The sequence below is a fragment of the Herpailurus yagouaroundi genome, unplaced genomic scaffold, assembly GCF_014898765.1.
Source record: "Herpailurus yagouaroundi ecotype Mexico unplaced genomic scaffold, PumYag 162, whole genome shotgun sequence".
NCBI lineage: Eukaryota > Metazoa > Chordata > Mammalia > Carnivora > Felidae > Herpailurus > Herpailurus yagouaroundi.
Window position 1 is genome coordinate 32,976 of NW_024412403.1, and position 21,349 is coordinate 54,324.

Genomic DNA, 21,349 nt, shown 5'->3' on the forward strand with positions numbered 1-21,349 from the left:
AGTAAATCCAGAGATGCAACTGAGCACAGGTGAGCTTGTGGCCGCCAGTTTCTCCTGGAGGAGGAAAGTGTGTCCCTTCTTAACTGGTAACATGCAGTCCAGGAAGACAGACAGGAAGACTCTGGGCCTGGATAACATGTGACAAATTGTTACAGCAGCTGAAAATAGAAATTAAAAAATTAATTGGATCCAGTCAACATTGAAAATACAGTGAGAATTATGAAACTGCCCAAAATGCAGTGAAAACTTTAGAGGAGCAGCTGCTATTTAATCGCATATAACAGTAATGTGGAATAGCCATGTAATGGTCAAACACATTTGAGGTGCTGGCCAGGGGCCTGGGGTCAGAGGGCCAGGATGACTGCTGAACAGATACAGGGTTTTCTTTTGGGGTGTTGACAGTATTTTGGATCTCGATGGAGGTGGAGGTTGCACAACATTGTGAATGTGCTCAATGCCACAGGGCTGCTCAGTTTAAAATGGTTAATTTTATACTTTATGAATCCCACAGGGGCTGAAATCCTTTGAGGGAATGGAAGCATAGTCCCTTCAAAGTCCTCTCATTACCCAGAGCCTTGCTTTGAATAACCTTGCCTCTGTTTCCAGGCTGCCTGCCTAGAGCTGTGCCTGGGTCTTCTCTCCTCCAGATGTCTCTGGTTTGTGCCATGAGCACAGGGGCTGTGCTGCAGGCCACTGACAGTGGTGGAGACCTTAGACCCTCTGACCTGGGTCTGGTTTCCCCCAAGGATGGCCCAAAGGAAAGAGGCACATATGTGCCCCTGGGATGCTCTGGAGAGCTGCTGTCTTTACTAGTTGTGTGTTGTGAACTGCTTTCACATGGAAACACCTTGAACCTCAGCCAGTCTAAAACCTGGTCTGTTCAGAGCTGTGGATCTCAGTCCGGTCTCTCCCACCACTTTTGTACACTCCTCCTCTGGGTCTCTCCTCTGAATGTATGAATGACTTCCAAGGCTGTTTCTCATGTAGGCAGGAGTGGGGACAGCCTGGGTGAGAGGCACAGCTACCTCAAGAGCCAGCCTGAGGAAAACAGTCCCCATTCCTTTTGGACCCTCAAACAGGCAGGAAGGCTGGACCCACAGGATCCACACACACAACGGCTTTGTTGAGGACCCACTACTGTCCACAGGATCCTAGCCTCCCCAAGCCATAGAACCCACTGAGCTGCCATATCAAGGTCCCAGCTTCCTCCTGCCATGGCCTAAGACCGAGGCTAGGGCTTTCCCTATCCCTGCCTACTTCCGCATTCAACAGGACAGGTGCCATGTGTCAAAAGTTTCATAACGAAGCAGTTAGCCCACATTCATCTGCTATATGCTCTTCAATTCCAGATGCCCGGTTCTCCCTTTCTTTGTGACTCAGCATTATATAATTTTATTATGTAATTCATAAGAAAGGATTGTCATCTATTGAGCATCCTCTATGAGCCAGGCTTTTTGTCCAGGTATCTCATCTGAGTCTGTGAGGCACTGTCATCATCTGCCAGTACTGATAGAAAAGTGAGGCTCAGAGAACTCAAGGATTTTTAAGGTGGCACAGCAGAGAGAGAGAGCCAGGACTGAACCTGCTCTCACTGCACTAGGCAGAGTCTCTGTTGCCATGAAAATTAGGTAATTTGAAATCACAAACTCAAGCTAGAGAGAACTGGATGGCCCATCACTTGGGTCTTAGACCAGCTGGGGCCCACTGTAGAGTAAGAAGATAAAGAGACTTTGCTGGAGACCTGGAGATGGTGGCGGGGGCGGGGGGGGGGGGGGGGTGCAGGGGAAGCACATAGTCACATGTCCCAAAGAGACAACTGGCTGAACGAGAACCCACTGTTCACACTCCTGTGGGAACTTGGGGGACAGCCTGGCTGGGACTGTTCTGCTGATGGAGGAGCACATTAGCACTCAGCTTGCAGGGAGGTGCAGGATCCTGAGAAGACATGGAATGCCTCTGTAGAGTGGTGCAGAACTGGAGGTGTGAGGGCATTCTAGATCCCCGCCAGCCTGGGCCTGGCCCAAATGCCTCATTCTTCACAGAAGAATGTCTTATTTCTAGGCTATCTCTATGTGGGGCTGCTCTTGGGTTGAATTCGTTCCCCAGCACCAGCCCCATACCTTAATCTTCCCCAGACAACCAGCTACGTCTCTAGCACGCAGGCCACTCCAGTGGTCCCGGGCCAGAGACAGAGGCAGGAGTGCCCTAGTTTCCACAGGGTTCTCTGATGAACCCTGTGATGAGCTTGTTTTTAAAACAACTTGCAGACCTCTCTGTACAAATGACTTTCCTCTGATTTCAAGCAGCCTCGACTTTTCACAGCTGCTCTGTCTTAGATGTTGGCTTGAACAAGCATGAGCAGCTCCAGTAGCCCTTGGGTTTCTTTCCAGGAATCATGACCAGATCACTTAATGGGCACTTCTGAGGCTGTAAGATGCTTTCCTTTTTTTCCCCCTCTTTATTTCAGAGCTATCATGTATTTTTTTTTTATTTCTTCCAAATTTTTGTTTAGATTCTAGTTTGTTAACATATAGTGTAATATTGGTTTCCAGAGTATAATTTAGTGATGTATCACTGATCTATAACACCCAGTGCTCATCAGAAGAAATGCCCTCCTTAATACCCATCATCCATTTAGCCCATCCCCCCACCCACCTCCCTCCATCAACCCTCAGTTTGTTTCCTATTAAGATGGTTTCCTCAAACACAAGCTATACCAACAAGATTATTACATATTTGTTTTCAATGCCACCTTTGTCTTCCTCAGCCATCCTAAAGGACAGCATTGCAGACTGCTCAGGTGACCCACCCATGAATCCAGGAAGAAGTGAGCATACCTCTCCACAGGTCAATGCAGAACTGTTTCCTGAAGGGGACTTGCTTCTTCAGGTACTGTATGATATTTTCCAACTCTATTCCCTGTCAGTGGTTATAATTATAACAGAATCAGGCCTCCGAGTTTTCCAGAAAAATTTTGTTTCAGCTCTTATTGAATTTATCTTTAATTGCCATGAACCGTTTCTGGTTGAATAGAGTATTCTATATCTCTTTTTCCCATTTTTTGCATAGTTCTATAACTATTGTGCCATGTGGGTGGGAGTCACACATGAGAAGAGTCAGAAACCCTGGATGTCAGTCCTTAATGGCCACCTGCTAATCAAGTAGCAGCCAACTCTCCCCACAAGGATGATGCTGCATTTCCCTGCCTGCCTCAGGGGTTGTAAGACTCAGAAATCTGTCTTTCCAAAGACTGTGTGCTTCAGATCCAGGAAATCTTTACTTTCAGGACACTAGGGGGTGTGTAGGTGCAGTCGGGGTTTGGTGCTGTCTTCAGATGAGTCATGTGAATCAAAGAGTCTGTTCCCTGGAGTTTGGCGGCACAAGCAATGATTTGCAGTTCCTGATAAGGGCCTTTTCCATGAGATTAAAGAGCCTTTCTGGAAGTGTCGTTTCCAAAAGACAAAATTTCCAGGTTGCACGATGTGATGCTTAAGGTCTTTCACTCCTGGGAACACACTGTGAAAACATGTAGTCCTTATTCCCAGATCAGATGCCAAAAGTATCAAACCTGAATTTGAGAAAACTGAAAAAATTTTTGGAGACTTTATATCTCTTTAAGGCCAAAAAGTTTAACAGGTGAATACTGTCTTCCTGTGAAGAAGTTTAAGAAGCAAATCATCTACACATTGTGGCAAAGTAAAGCCTGAAGAAAACTATAGCATGCAGGTCAGCTTTTAAGTTTTGTGAAAAGTAAGGACACTCTGTGAAGCCCTGGGGCATTACTGTCCAGGTATTTCCATTCTTTCTAAGTGAAAGCAAATAGATGTTAGCTATCCTTAATCAACTGGAATACTAAGAAATGCACTGCATAGATCAATTGCAGTGAAAAAAATTTGCTATCATCAGGAATGGATATTGGTAACACACGGGGGTTAGGAACAACAGGGTAATGAAGGATTACAGTGTTATTTATTGCTCAGAGGTCCTGGACAAACCTCCATCCCTGGCCATTGGGTTTTATCACAGGTAAATTAGGAGTGTTACAGGGACTAGTGCAGCATATAATGAGGCTCTGAGCCTTGTAATCTTCTATTATGGTCATAATGTCTTATAGGACTTCTTTCTTTATAGGCTATTGATTAATTCTGGGGAGAGGTTTTGAGGGATCTCTTTGAATCTTGATGGGAGGTGCACTGTAGATTCTGCCAGTAGCAGATGAAGATTTTGTCCATAAGAACGATGGTAGCTGATTCAATAGGAACAAATGATCAGTGTCTCCAGACTCAGCTAAACCACAAGAGATGGAGCAAATAGATTTCAAAGGGTCATTTAATTCACCTCATTGGCTATTTGATTAATACTGTCAAATTCTAGAATTATACCCCCCTCTGCCGCCTTTGCCTCAGTTAATTTAGAAACAGTATTTTTCAAAGATGCAAACTTAGAATCCTGAAAATTGGTACCCTCAAGGCACCAATTAAAGTAGCTATCCCATTCAGTTTGTTTACTTTTTTGTTTTGTTTTGTTTTGTTTTGTTTTGTTTGCAGACAAAGGTTTCTAATGTAATTATAAGAAAAAAATTGGGAAGATCAAATGTTCTTCCATATTGGCCATTGAAGTTCTATATTACTTTCCGTTAAGTTGGTATATTTAGTTAGAAATGCACATGAGGGGGGCCATGATTTTAAAACATAAAATCGACAGAGGACCCAGAATGGAGGGGGAACCCTCAAAGCATTTTGATGATTGTGATCTGTTTTATTAGAGTCTTTTTCCTAAAACCAAAGAAAATTCCTAAACAGCACAGTTCCAGTAGAAACAGCCTGGTTTCAAAGGTATCGGACCAAAGTCAGCATACTTCCAACAGGCACAATTTCAACAGGAAAAGTCTAGTTCTAAAAAAGAGTGGGACCAAAGTCCAAATGAGTACTCTCAGAGGGCAAGGCCTTAACACAGATCCTTAATAAAGCATGGAGAAATCAAAACAGAGAGAGAGAGCAGAACTCAAAACCCAGAAGAAAACTTAGCCTCAAACTCCAAGGTTCACCAAGAAAGCAGTGAGCTCAAGTAGCTCTGTGGATACCAGTGGCTTTTGCTCATCACCCCAGGAATTGTTGAGTGGGGGAGGGGAGGGTCTTTTCTGGATCCCACTTCTGACACCGAGTAACATTTACCTTGAAAATAAACTGTCAGCTGTTTTACCAGAAAACACAGGTTTACTTGGGAGCCAGAGGGAATTGCAATTTGGGACAAACAAATCTATTGAAAAACCATAGGCAAGTCCATAGAACAAAAGAGAAGAGACTCTTTTACAGAGGAGAAGGAGAAATTGGAAGGGGATGCTGTAAACAGAAAGTCCATTAGAATAAACTGGGAGCTGGAAGTATAGTGACTTCTCATTGGCTGGGGTGTGACAGTCTTAGGCTGAGATTTGAACATCTCTTACTGACTAGGCTGGTTCGGGGGGTGGGGGGGAGGAGGAAATCTTTCTTCCTCCTGCTGGTAGCAAAATAGCTAAAGTAGTATCAACTTGCAAGATATATCTCTTCCTGTTGTGCTCTGCAATTGATGATGAGTTGTAAGACATGAGAGCTCCCCCTCTGATCCCCCAGCTCCATGATTTAAAAACAGGTTTCCTTTTATTTTCACAGAAATATTTGACTTCATTTTGTGGGAGCACGTTCAGATGTTTGGCATTCAAGATCAAATCAAATTTAAATCATTCCATTTTTCTAAAAACGCACAATTAAGAGGGTGAAATAGTAGACCAGCTAAAATTTAACAGAGAAAATCAGGGAAAGACACAATTTGGAAGAGCCACAGGGTCAGAAAAGTCTCAAAATCTACCAAAACCTTGCCCTTGTAATGTCCAACTGCAACTGGACCATCATCTAGAACAATATAGCAACCCATTAACAATTAGTGAAGGCTAACAGCTTGAAGTTTAGTGGTGAGATCAGGGAAGGAGATAATAAACTGCAAAGGTAAACACTGTTGTCACTATCTGCTGATCAGGAAGACTATGTACATACCCAAGGCTATGCCTTACGGGGAATGAGATTAGAGGCTGCAGGGGGTGAGGGAATTAGACTTCACTGAACTAATCCATCCAGATCATTAAATAAACAAGCAAACAAGAGAGGTGGAGATCATTATCCAGTTAGTATATTACCTAAAGATGCAGTTCTCAACAATAAATCATGAGACATGTAAAGAAACAGGAAAGTGTGACTCATGTAGAGAACTAAAAGAGGGAATAGAAACTGCCCTTGAGTGACCCCGATGTTGAATATACCAGATAAAACTTCTAAGTGGTTTTTATAAATATGTTCAAAGAATGAAAGGAAATAATTTTTAAAATTAAAGGAAGATGACAAAGTCTCATCAAATACAAAATATCCATGAAGAGAGATATAAAAGGAACTACATGGAAATTCTAGAGTTGAAGAATATAATAACTGAAATGAAAAATTCACTAGAGGGACTCCATAGCATACTTAAGCTGGTAGAAGAATCATGGCAGGATTTGAAGATAGATAGAGATTATGCAGTCTGCAGCACACACATGCACACGCACACACACACACACACACACACACACACACACACGATATGAACAGAGAGTCTAAGAAATATGGGATACCATTAAATGCACACCAATATACATATACTGGGGGTACCAGACAGAAAGAAGAGAGGAAAAGGAGCAGATTGAATATTCAACAAAATGATGACCTAATACTTCACAAATTTGATAAAAACATTACTGTACACACCAAAGAAGCTCAAAAATATCTGAGTCGAATAAATTCCAAGAGATACACACCTGGACACATCATAGTCAAAATATTGAAATGAAGACAAGAGAAAATCAAACACCAAGAGAAAAATGATTCATCATGTACAAGAGAACCCCCCACAAGATTAACAACTGACTTGTGATCAGAAACCATGAAGGCCAGAAGACAGTGCAGTGACATAAAGTGCTGAAAGAGAAAAAGAAAAAAACCCCACACATTTCCACCAAGAATCCTATATCAGCAAAACTATATTTCAAAATGAAGGTGAACTAAATATTCCCAGATAAACCAAAACTCAGGGAATTTGCTATTAGCAGACTCACCTTTTGATAAATACTGAAGGATCTTTTTCAGCCTGAAGGTAAGTGATATCCAACAGCAATTGATCCACGTGAGAAACAACAGCACTGATAAGGCAATTATCAGCAATTATAAAAGGCAAAATAATGTTTCTTCTTTCTTCTATATAGTTATTTTAAAAAGCAGTTTCCTGGGGAAACAAACAAGTATATAAATTGTGTTGAGCCTGTAACACACAGAAATGCAATATAGTTTACAATAACAACAATACAGAAGGCAAGTGAGAGAAAATGGGAGAAAACTTGTGCTGAAGTAAGGAAATGACATCAGATGTGAACTCAAATACACAAAAATTGAAAAGAACCAGAAATGGTAACAAGAAGTTTAATAAAGTAATTCTCCTTAAACATATATGTGCTCTCCTTTCTTCTTTCAGCTGATTAAAAATGCATTAAATTAGGGCGCCTGAGTGGCTCCATTGGTTAAGTGTCTGACTTCAGTTCAGGTCATGATCTCCGTGTTCATGGGTTTGAGCCCCATGTCGAGCACAGTGCTGACAGCTCAGAGCCTGGAGCCAGCTTGGATTCTGTGTCTCCCTCTCTGCCCTTCCCCAGCTCTGTCTCTGTCTCTGTCTCTGTCTCTGTCTGTCTCTCTCTCTCTCTGCCTGTCTGTCTCTCTCTCTCTCTTTCCCTGTCTCTCAAAAATAAATAAACATTAAAAAATAAAATGCATTAAATGTTAAAGTAATAAAATAACATTGTATTACAGATTTGTATCATATAAAGTTATAATATACATTAAAATATAGCAAAAAGGAAGAAAGGTAATAGAGATATATAGGAGTAAATTTCTATATCTCATTGGAATTAAGTTAGCATAAAATGAAGTATATTCTGATAATTTGTTATGTATATGCAAGCCACAGAGCAACCATTTTTTAACAAACTCAAAAAAAAACAAAAATATTACATTAAATAAATGAAATGCTATACTAGAATAAAAACTTATAGTAAAAGAGGAACAAAAGAAATATGAGACACAGAAAAAAAAGCAAAACAGCAAATGTAAATCCCATAATATCAATAATAATCTTAAATGTAAATGATTAAACAATCCAATAAAAAGTCAATGACTATCTGGCTGTATTTCTTATAATCCTTCCCATATGTCTTCAAGAGATACACTTTAGATTCAGAGATGTAAATAGATACAAAGCAAAGGTGGAAAAGAATATACTATACAAACAACAACCATGAGACCTGGTGTGACTACATTAATATGAGACAAAATAGACTTTAACACAAGAAAAATTACTGGAAATAAATATTTTATTTATTTATTTATTTACTTACTTTTATTTTTTATTGTAAATTTTTTTTTCAACGTTTATTTATTTTTGGGACAGAGAGAGACAGAGCATGAACGGGGGAGGGGCAGAGAGAGAGGGAGACACAGAATCGGAAACAGGCTCCAGGCTCTGAGCCATCAGCCCAGAGCCCGACGCGGGGCTCGAACTCACGGACCGTGAGATCTTGACCTGGCTGAAGTCGGACGCTTAACCGACTACGCCACCCAGGCGCCCCTTACTTTTATTTTTTAGAGAGTGCAGAAGAGAGGGTCAGAGAGAAAGAATCTTTTTTTAAGGTTTTTCTTAATGTTTATTTATTTTTGAAAGAGACAGAGCATGAGCAGGGAAGTGGCAGAGAGAGAGGGAGACACAGAATCTGAAGCAGGCTCCAGGCTCTGTCAGCGCAGAGCCTGATGTGGGGCACAAACCCACAAGCGGTGAGACCATGACCTGAGCCTAACCAGGCGCCCTGAGAGAGAGAATCTTAATCAGGCTACATGCTTAGCATAGAGTTTAATGTGTGACTCAATCCCACAACCCTGGGATTATGACCTGAGCCGAAGTCAAGAGTCAATTGGATGCTCAACCAACTGAGCCACCCAGCTGCTCTGGTAAATAGATATTTTATAATAATTAAAGGGCCAATCTATTCCAAAGATATAATAACTATTAATATATATGCACCTAACAATTGAGCCCCAAAATACATAAAGTAAAAACTGGTATAATCAAAGGGATAAATAATTCAAAAATAGTAGTTACTGACTTTAATACCCAACTTGCAATAATAAACACAAACAACTAGATAGAAGACTAACAAGGATGTTGAACACTTAAGCCATACTATAAACCAACTAGATGTAACAAACAGTATAGAACACTCAACCAAACAACAGGACAATACACATTCTACTCAAACATGGAATATTTTCCAGATTAGACCATATTCCACCATTAAACATGCCTCAATAAATTTAAAAGAGTTAAAATCATACAAAATATGTTCTCTAATTTGGAACAAAAATAGATACATAGATCAATGGAACAGAATTCAGACCCCAGGAAAAAACCCACAATTATATGGTTAATTAATCTATGAAAAAGGAGGCAAGAATATACAATGGGGGAAAGACAATCTTTTCAATAAACAGTTCTGGGAAAATCAGACAGCTACCTGTAGAAGAATGAAATTGGACCACTTCTAACACCATACACAGTAATAAACTGAAAACTAATTAAAGGCCTAAATGTGAGACCATAAACCATAAAAATCCTTGAAGAGAATACAGGCAGTAATTTCTCAGACATTGGCCATTATAGTATTTTTTTCTTGTCTTTTTTTTTTTTTAATTTTAGAGTGAGCAAGGGACAGGGGCAGAGGGGGAGAGAGAGAATCTTAAGCAGGCTCCAGGCTCAGCACAGAGCCCAAAATGGGGCCTAATACCACAAACCTAGGATCATGACTAGAGCAAAAATCAAGAGTCAGACACGCAACTGACTGAGCCACCCAAGTATCCCCATGGTAAAATTTTTCAAGAAATGTCTCCTAAGGCAAAGGAAGCAAAAACAAAAATAAATTGTTTGGACTATACAAAATAAAAGGCTTTGGCACATTAAAGGAAGCCATCAACAAAAAGACAACTTACTGAATAGGAAAAGATATTTGCAAATGATGTCTCTGATATCTAAAGAACATACACAACACCAAAAAGCAAACAATCCAATTTAAAAAATGGGCAGAGGATCTGAATAGACCTTTTTCCAAAGAAGACATACAAATGGCCAACAGACACAAGAAAAGATGCTAAATATCACTAACCATCAGGGGAATGCAAACCAAAACTACAATGAGATATCACCTGCCAGAATGGATAAAATTTTAAAAAAACCAGAATGGATAAAATTTTTAAAAAAAGAAAGAAAGAAACAACAAGTGTTGACAAAGATGTGGAGAAAAAAAGTACCCCTCCTGCACTGTTGGTGGGAAGGTATATTGGTCTAGCCACTGCAGAAAACAATATGAAGTTTCCTCAAAAAATTAAAAATAGAAATACCATATCATCCAATAATTCCACCATAGGATATTTTCCCAAAGAAAACAAAAACACTAACTCGAAAAGATATATTCATCCCTATGTTTATTGCAGCAGTATTTACAACAGCCAAGATATGGAAGCAACCTAAGGGTCTACCAATAGACAAATGGATAAGGAAATTGTGGTGTATACATACAATGGAATATTACACAGCCATAAAAAAGATGAGATTGTGCCATCTGAATCAACACGGATGGACCTAGAATGTGTAATGTTATATGAAACAAGTCAGACTAAGAAAGACAAATACCATATGATTCCACTTAAAAGTGTAATCTTAAAAAGCACAGGGGTGTCTGGGTGGCTCAGTCGGTTAACTGTCCGACTCTCGATTTTGGCTTAGGCCATGATCTCATGGGTCATAGGATTGAGCTCCACATTGCACTCTGCACTGACAGCACAGAGCCTGCTTGGGATTCTTCCTCTCCCTCTCTCTCTCTGCCCCTCCCTTGCTCTCTCGCTCTTTCTCTCAAAATAAATAAACATTTAAGAAAAGAAAAAGGAAACAGAAATAAATGAATAAACAAACAAAAAGCAGAATCAGACCTATACATACATACAACAAATTGAGGGTTGCCAGTGTGGAGGGGGTTGGGCAGTTGGGCAAAATGGGTAAAGGGGAGAGAGAAATATAGGTTTTCAGCTATGGAATGAATAATTGACAGGAATGAAAGGCACATCATAAGGAAAAAATACATATATAATAAAATAAAATTTTATATAATCGATACATCTTTTTAATTTCTAGCAGTTGAAAGCACTGGGGGAAAAAGTTCTCCTACTACATTGGACTTAAATTAGAAATCAATAACAAAAGGACTATTTAAAAATATTTACAAAGTACACACTTTCCTAAACAACCAATGACTCAAAGAAGAAATCACAAGAGAAATTAGAAAATACTTCCAGATGAATGAAAACAAAAGTAATACAACAAAACTTAATCAAATGCTCTTAAGGCAGTTCTTTGAGGAACATTTATAGCTATAAATGCCTATATTAACAAAATAAAGATCTCAAATGAATAATCTCACTTTCCACCTTCAGAAATTGTAAACAGAAGAGCAAACTACAATGAAAGCATGCAGTGGAAGGAAGTAATAAAGACTGGAATGGAAATAAATAGAGGATAGAAAAACCATACAGAAGTCCCATAGAACAGTTATTTGAAAAGATAAACAAAATTGACAAACCTTTACTTAGATCAAGGGGGGGAAAGGACAGAATTCAAATTACTGAAATTGGGAATACAAAAGGAGACCTCATTACAGATTGTACAGAAATACAAAGGATTATAAGGAAATACTAGAGCAACTGTATTCCAACAAACTAGAAAACTTATATGAAATGGACAAGTTCTTAGCGAGTCACAAACTAAACAAAACAGAAAATCTGAATAAAACTATAACATGTAAAGAGATCATATTAGTAAATCTAAAATATCCCAGACAGAGCATCTCAGGTTCAGGTGGCATCATGGTGATTTTTACTAAAGATTTAAAGAAGAATTAACACTATTCTTTCACAACCTCTTCTAAAAAAAAAAAAAAGCAAAAATAGAAGGAGCATTTCTTTACAAGAAAGAAGACTTTACAAGAAAAGAAAACCACAGGGTAATATGTTTTGGGAATATGCATGCAAAAATCCTCAACATAATACTAGTAAAGTGAATCTAACCAACATACAAAAAAAGATTAAACTCCCGAATCAAGTGAGATTTGCCCAAGAACAGCAAAGTTGGTTTTACATGTGCAAATCTAGTAATAAAATACACCATATTAATAGAATACAGGACAAAAACCACATGATAACCTCAGCTGACGGAGAAAAGGCATTACGAAAAATCTGATACTCTTTCATGTAACAAAAATCTGATACTCTTTCATTAAAACAGTGCTTTCTCTACCTGATATAGGACAACTACAAAAAAAGCCAAAGTAAACATCACACTTAAAGTTGCAGACTAAAAGGTACCTGGGTGGCTCAATCAGTTTAACAACCAACTTTGGCTCCAGTCATGAACTCATGATTCATGAGATCAAGCCCCACATCAGGCTAGCTGCTGTCAGTGCAGAGCCTGCTTTGGATCCCCTGTGCTCCTCTCTCTGCCCCTCCCCTGCCCCTACCCCTTTTCGTGCTTTTTCTCTTTCAAAAATAAACAAACATTTAAAAATAAATAAAGTTGCAGATTAAAGATGCTGTCTAAGATCAGGGAAAAAACAAGTTATGTTTTTTCTCCCATTTCTACTCAACATTGTACTGGAGGTTCTAGGGAAATTAGGCAAGAAAAGGAAATTAAAGTCATCCCTACAGAAAAGGAAAAAGTAAAGCTACCTCAATTTGCAGATGACATCATGTTGTATGAGAAAAACCTAGGGAATCCAGTACAAAGCTAATAAAACTAAAAACAAGTTCAGAAAGTTTGCAGGAGAGATCATATAAAATGAATTGGGGGGGGGCGCTAAGATGGTGGTGTAGTAGGAGGACCCTAGGCTTGCCTCCTCCCTTGAATGCTAACTATCATTCTGAATACTCTAGAAATCAACCTAGAATTGATAGAACAAACTGCACAACTAGAGGGAGAGAAGAGGCAACTCTGAGGAAGGTAGGAAGTGTGGAGATGTGGTTTGGGGGAGAAACAGATAGTGTTTGCTGCAGAGGGAAAGGATCCCTGGTCACAGAGAAAAGCTAGAGAGAGTGAAGCACACGTGGATAAGCACAAGAACACTTCCCCAAAGCCATTGGCGAGGGGAAATGAGTGGGGATGCATTTTGTGTCTTTGCAGCCAGCGGGGCTCAAAAGACTGGAGTTTCAGAGGACCCCAGGCTTTGCTGGGATAGAGATCCGAGGCCGCTGCCCTACTCCTGAGAGAAGGCAGGCAAGCAACCCTGGGGCAGCCTGCCCAATCTGAGGATCACCTAAGTGGCATAGGAAGAGACTGTTCATTCTTTTTGGAGTGCATCTGTGAGAAGTGCCATTGCCTCTCTGGGGACAAAAGAACCTATGGTTGCCATTTCCCTCCCCACCTCTCAGCATAGGCTCAGAGACACCTGCTAAGGGCAACTAACCAGGAGGCTGGCTGTTTAGGCTGCTTGCTTCAAACTCCACACCCCTGCACTATGGCACGACTTCCTTTCTGGGCCAAACCTGCATCAGTCTCAGCGCAGCAAGCTCAGCCCCCAAAGGAGCAGCACAGGTCCCAGCCACACTAGGTCCCTGAAGCTTGGAAGTTTAAAAGTTAGCTGACCTGGCTGGGATAGAGCCTAAGGTATGCTGCACTGCTCTAGGCAGGAAAGTGACCAAGAGAGTGTGTGAATACAGTGATCTGAAAAATGCCTGTGATCGCCTGAGGGGAATTTATTCGCTTATCTGAAAGTGCTTCTCTGACAGCCGTGAGAACAAACTCCCCTCTCCAGAGACAGAGGAATGGGTTGGCACCATTTCCTTCCCCCATACATCAGCATAAACCAACTTCAGTAAACAGCACAGCACCAACACTTGCTGCCTAGCCTGCTTACACCAAGTACCACCTGCCCTTACCTCTGCTGGTACTGCTTTTCTCTGGTAAGTGTGCCTAGCGACCAGTGCAGTAGGCCCCTCCCTTAGAAGACCAGCACAAACCCTCACATACACCATGTCTACCAACCAGAGAGTTACGCGAACTTCAGTTCTAGTGGAAATAGCATCAGGTCTCTTTTAACAAGCAGACTAGAGCACACCTAGTAAAGATTCACGGCACTCTGGTTAAGATACAAACACTGTCCACTGTAGGCAAGGAGAAACTGCAGATGACTGACAGGAGGAATACAGCAGCCAAAACACAGCAGCACCCAGAGTGCACCCAGCACACACCAGAGACACTTCCTGAAACACCACGTCCCAGAAACTATATAACCTCTTCTTCATAAAGCCATTACTCTCAGAAGCAGGAAACATAACAGACTTTCCTAACACAAAGAAGAAGACAGAGACCTAGACAAAATGTCAAGATGGAGGAATTCATTCCAAAAGAAAGAAAAAATGGTCACAGCCAGGGATCTAATCAAAACAGATATAAGTAATATGTCTGATCCAGAATTTAAAGCAAAAATCATAAGAACCCTAGCTGGGCTTGAGAAAAGCATAGAGAACATCATGGAGACCCTTACTGCAGAGATAAAAGAGCTAAAAACCAATCAGGCTGAAGTGAAAGATATAACCAAGATCCAAAACCACTGGATGTAATGACTACAAAGATGAAAGAAGCAAGCAGAGGAATGAATAAGTGATATAGGAGATAGAATTATGGAAAATAATAAAGCTGAACATGAGGGAAAGAAAAATCTACAAATGAAAGTAGACTTAGGGAACTCAGTGACTCCATCAAACATGATAATATCCATTTCATAGGAGTCCCAGAAGAAGAGAGGGAAAAGGGAGCAGAAGGTTTATTCAAGAAAATGACAGCTAAAAACTTCCCTAATCTGGGAAAAGAAACTGACATCCAAATCCAGGAGACACAGAGAACTTCTATCAAAATCAACAAAAGCAGGCCAACACCAAGACGTAATGTAGTTAAATTTGCAAAATATAGAAATCAAAAATCCCAAGAGCAGCAAGACAAAAGAAGTCCATAACTTACAAGGGAAGACCAATAAGGTTCACAACAGATCTCTCCACAGAAATTTGGCAGGCAAGGAGGGGTGGCATGATATATTCAATGTGCAGAAGGGGAAAAATATGCAGCCAAAAATACTCTATCCAGCAAAGCTACCATTCAGAATAGAAGGAGAGATAAAGAGTTTCACAAACAAAAACTAGCCCTGGTTTGTGACCACTAAACCAGCCCTGCAAGAAATATCATAGAGGACTCTTGGAGTGGGAAAGAAAGACTAAAATCAGGGGTGCTTTGGTGGCTCAGTCGGTTGAACATCCAACTTTGGTTCAGGTCATGATCTCATGTTTTTTGTGTTCAAGCCCCACATAGGGCTGTGTGCTGACAGCTTAGAAAGGACCAGAGGGCATCAGAGAAACACCAACTCTACTGGTAACACAATGGCACTCAATCCATACCTTTCAATAATCACTCTGAATGTAAATGGACTACATGCTCCAATAAAAGATATAGGGTATCAGATGGATAAAAAAATCAAGATCCATCTATATACTGCTTACAAGAGACGCATTTTAGACCTAAAGACACCGACAGATGGAAAGTGAGCAGATGGAGAAACATTTATCATACAAATATACATCAAAAGAATCCAGAGTAACAATACTTTTATCAGGCAAACTAGACTTTAAACCAAAGACTGTAACAAGAGTGAAGAAGGCAACTATATCATAATACAGGGGAACTAACTATCCAAGAAGATCTAACAATTCTAAATATTTATGCCCCCAACTTGAAGGAACCCAAATATATACAGCAATTAATAACAAATATAAAGAACTAGTTTATAATAATACAATAATAGTAGGAGAGTTTAACACCCCATGTACAGCAATGGACAGATCATCTAAACAGAAAATCAACAAGGATTCAATGGCTTTGAATGACATACTGGACCAGATGGACTTAACAGATATATTCAGAATATTTCAACCTAAAGCAGTAGAATACATATTCTTTTCAAGTGCACATGAGACATTCTCCAGAATAGATCACATACTAAGCTACAAATCAGGCCTCAACAAGTACAAAAAGATTGAGATCATACCATGCATATTTTCTGACCACAACACTATGAAACTTGAGTTCAACCACAAGAAAAAATTTAGAAAGACCACAAATACATGGAGGCTAAAGATCATCCTATTAAAGAATGAATGGGTCAACCAGACATTAAAGAAGAAATTTTTTAAAAAAATACATGGAAACAAATGAAAATGAAAACAAAATGGTCCAAAACCTTTAGAGTGCAGCAAAGGTAGTCATAAGAAGGAAGTATATAGCAATGCATGCTTATCTCAAGAAGCAAGAAAAATCTCAAATAAACAACCTAATCTTACACCTGAAGGAGCTAGAAAAATAACAACAAATGAAGCCTAAAATCAGTAAAACAGAGGAAATAGTAAAGATTAGATCTGAAATAATTGATATAGAAACAAAAAAAAATAGTAGAACAGATCAATGAAACCAACAGCTGGTTCTTTGATAAATTAAATAAAATTGATAAACCCTAGCTAGACTGATCAAAAAGAAGAGAGAAAGGATTAAAAATTACAAACGTGGGAGGAAAAATAACAAAATTCCCACCATAAATACAAATAATTATAAGAGAATATTATGAAAAATGATATGCCAACAAACTTGGCAATCTGGAAGAAATGGATAAATTCCTAGAAACATGTAAGCTACCAAAACTGAAACAAGAAGAAATCAAAAACTTGAACAGACAGATAACCAGCATAGAAATTGAATCAGTAATCAAAAATCTTCCAACAAAAGTCCAGGGCCAGATGGTTTCACTGGGGAATTCTACCACACATTTAAAGAACAGTTAATACCTATTCTTCTCAAAATGCTAAAAAAAAAAAAAAAAAAGAAAAAAGAAATGGAAGGAAAACTTCCAAACTCATTCTATGAGGCCAGTATTACCTGATCCCAAAACCAGACAAAGACTACACTAAAAAAGAGAACTATAAGCCAATATTCCTGATGAACATGGATGCAAAAATTCTCAACAAGATACTAGCAAATTGAATCCAGCAGTACATTAAAATAATTATTCACCATAATCAAGTGGGATTTATTCCTGGGCTGAAGTATGGTTCAATATTCACAAATCAATCAATGTGATATACCACATTAATAAAAGAAAGGATAAGAATCATATGATCCTCTCAATAGATGCAGAAAAGGCATTTGATAAAATACAACATCCATTCATGATAAAATCCCTCAACAAAGTAGGAATAAATGGAACATACCTCAACATCATAAAGGCCATGTATGAAAAAACCCACAGCTAATATCATCCTCAATAGGAAAAAACTGAGAGATTTTCCTCTATAGTCAGGAACAAGATAGGGATATCCACTCTCACCACTGTTATTTAACATAGTACTGGAGGTCCTAGCCTCAGCAATCAGACAATAAAAATAAACAATAGGCATCCAAATCAGCAAGGAAGAAGTCAAACTTTCACTTCTTGCAGATGTCATGATATTCTATATAGAAAACCCAAAAGATTCCACAAAACATTGCTAGAACTGATACACAAATTCAGTAAAGTCATAGGATACAAAATCAATGTGAAGAAATCCGTTGTAATTCTATACACCAATAATGAAAGAGCAGAAAGAAATTAAGAAAACAATCCCATTTACAATTCTACCCCCAAGTAATAAGATACCTACAAATAAACCTAACCAAGGTGTAAAGGACCTGTACTCTGAAAACTATAAACACTTATGAAAGAAATTGAAGAAGACACAAAGATATGGAAAGATATTCCATGCTCATGGATTGGAAGAACAATTATCACTAAAGTGTCTATACTACCCAAAGCAATCTACGCATTTAATGCAATTCCTATCAAAATACCAACAGCATGTTTCACAAAGCTAGAACAAGCAATCCAAAAACTTGTATGGAACCACAAAAGACCTTGAATAGCCAAAGCAGTCTTGAAAAAGAAAAGCAAAGCTGGAGGTATAATTCTAGACTTCAAGTTATAGTATGAAACAGTACGTTACTGGCACAAAAATAGACACATAGATCAATAGAACAGAACAGAAACCCAGAAACGAGCCCACAACTATACAGTCAATTAATCTTTGACAATTCAGGAAAGAATATCCAATGGGAAAAGACGTAGGCTCTTCAACAAATGATGTTGGGAAAACAGGATAGCAACATGCAAAAGAATGAAACAGGACCACTTTCTTACGCCATACACAAAAATAAATTCAAAATGGATGAAAGACCTAAATGTGAGACCTGAGACCTGAAACCATAAAAATCCTAGAAGAAAGCACAGGCAGTAACTTCTCTGACATCTTTGGCAATTTTTTTCTAGATATGTATCCTGAAGCAAGGTAAACAAAAGAAAACATAAACTATTGGGAGTTCATCAATATAAAAGCTTCTGCACAGTGAAGAAAACAACCAACAAAACTGAAAGGCAACCTATGGAATGTTATGAGATCTCTGCAAATGACCTATCTGATAAAAGGTTAGCAAGTATCCAAAATATATAAAGATTTATCAAAGTCAAGACCCAAAAAATGACTAATCCATTTAAGAAATGGACAGAAGACATGAATAGACATTTTTCCAAAGAAGACAAGCAGATGGCCAACAGATACATTCAACACCGCTCATAATCAGGGAAATACAAATCAAAACTACCATGAGATATCACTTCACACCTTTCAGAAGGTCTGGAATCAACATTTTTTAAAGTGGCATCATAATTTCCAGCATGGAGTCAAAAACTGCTAGACATACAAGGAAACAGAAATATGACCCATAATTAAGAATAAAAAATAAGACACAAATCTAGATATGACACCAAAGCTGCAATTCACAGATGAACACTTTGGAATAGCTATTGTAAATATGCTCAGTGATTTAAAAGGAAAGATGGACATAAAAAGTAACATAAGAAAATTAAAAAAAAATAGAAACTATAAAAAAGAACCAGATAGAAATTCTAGAACTGAAAACATAGCATATCTAAATAGAAAATGAGTTGATGGACTCACAACAGATTATATTCAGCAGAAGAAAGGTAAGTGAATTTTAAGACAAGTCAATGGCAAGCATCCTCATTGAATCATAAAAAATATAGAAGAAAATTAAAATTGTCTCAGTAACTTCTGGAACACTAACAAGCCGTCTAGTATACATGCAATTGGAGTTACAAAAGAAATGAAGACAGGAAAAGATTGTGTAGAAAAAATATTTGAATAAATAATGGTTGAAATTTTTCCAACTTTGATGAAAAGTATCAACCCACAGAGCCATAAGGACACAATTAAATTGAAGCAAGATAAATACGAAAGAACCCAAATTATAATCAATCATAATCAAATCATCATAATCAAATTCTTATAAACCAGGAGAATGGAAAAACAAATTATGGAATGTTTGTGTAATGGAATACTACTCAACAATAAGAAGGAATCACTGATACATTCAACATGCATAAGCCTCCAAAAACCTTATGTCAAATGAAAAAAGCAGGCATAAGAACATATACTATACCCATTTATATGAAATTAGAAAACATGCAACACTAATATATGTTGATAGAAATCACAATAGTGGGTACCTCATTAGGAATGAAGAGAGGTAGAGACTGACTAGAAAAGAGTCACAAGTGAACTTTCTGAGATTGTGGAAATATTCTATATCTGGGTAAGGAAAATGAATGCATTTGCCAAAAACTCATCAAACTATACACTTAATGTGTGTGCATTTCTCTGTGTGTTTATACATCAATTTAAAAACAAAAGGGTTGTACGCAGATTGGTGCCACTTAATACTACTCCCAAGGAGAAATAGGATAGTCAGAGTTTTTTTTAAGTTCATAAATTAAGGCAGCCCTCTGCTGGATATTATATCTTGATCCTGTAAGACAGGACAGAAGTATGTTATTTTATTTTTCCTAAACTGTCATCCTTTATTTACTTGAAAAATGTCTAGAGTTATTTTTAAATACCACATTTATAATCTGCATTGTTCTCACATCTCCTATATAAGAACTGCTCAATTGTTTGAATTTCCCTTTTCCCATTCCATAGAAATAACAGAGTATTAAGACATATTTTTGTATTATTTAGAACTGCCTGAGAAAGTGTGGGTAGGATCTAGTGTACCAGTGTGTGGAAAGGTTGGGCTTGGCTTGGAAGATGAAGAGTTTGCCCACTGTAACAAGGGGGAATGCAAAGAATATAGACCCAAATAAAAGTAGACAGGAAGGGGGGGGGAATCTTGTCATTTTATTCTGATTGCTTTTTATTTTCAGTGCAACAGGAAGCAAGACAGAGAGTGAGACAGGAAAAGAGGTATTGGAGATTTGAGAAGAGAGGAAAGGTGTGAAATAGTCACCTAAGAGAATGAAAGAGTGAATGGAACAGAGAACCTAACAGGACTTTTAAGTAGCATCAGAGGTCATTTAAGATCCATGGTCATGAATGTAAAGTGGGAAAAAGTGAGGGCACAGACATAGAGGAGGCAGAAAGTTGACTGTTAAGAGGTTTCTAATTTGCCCACTTGAACTCCATGAATCATGAGAAGAGTAAAGAGTTTGAGAGTAGATGGAAAGTAACCAAAACAATGATAGATAGTAACACTGTAATAAAGAGAAAGGAGAATGTGATGTTCTCCAGCAGCATTGCTATTACCATTGTCGTCGTCGTCGTCATCCTCCTCCTCCTCCTCCTCCTCCTCATCATCATCATCATCATCATTATGAGTGTGAATGACTATCTCAGGTCACAAACTGAGGTGTGCAAGAACCATAGCTCCCTCTGTTTTTCTAAAACTTAATACTTGAAGCCTCTGTCAGTTCATGAATTCCCTATTCTCTTTCTTGAAGTTGATCTAAGTGCATGGGGACATGCATAGCATTAAAGTTTGAGGGGCAGAAGGTATCTCATCAGAGTTGTCTATGCCGGCAACTTCTGAGGGGCTCCTGTTCCCTCCTGTTCTCTGGACATGCATCCATGCAGTCCCTTCTGGCTTCCTTATTCCTGACCACTAGTCTCCTCAAGGTTCAGGATAATTTATGCTCTCCTACCCTCTCTGGACTGAGAAAACACTGTGACAGGTCACAGGAATCCTCTGGCTAGACTCACCAAATAATCACTTCTTA

The 21,349-nt window shown here is 38.7% G+C and overlaps 1 protein-coding gene across 3 annotated transcripts in view; it reads left to right on the forward strand.

The window, feature by feature from the left end:
• LOC121035824 (aryl hydrocarbon receptor-like) overlaps nucleotides 1–21,349 on the forward strand; it is a 65,977-nt gene that overhangs the window by 11,398 nt on the left and 33,230 nt on the right. For all 3 annotated transcript variants that reach the window (XM_040483653.1, XM_040483652.1, XM_040483654.1), the window contains exon 3: nucleotides 2,768–2,889. In XM_040483653.1, the coding sequence (XP_040339587.1) occupies nucleotides 2,768–2,889 (122 nt within the window). The remainder of the gene's footprint in view (nucleotides 1–2,767; nucleotides 2,890–21,349) is intronic.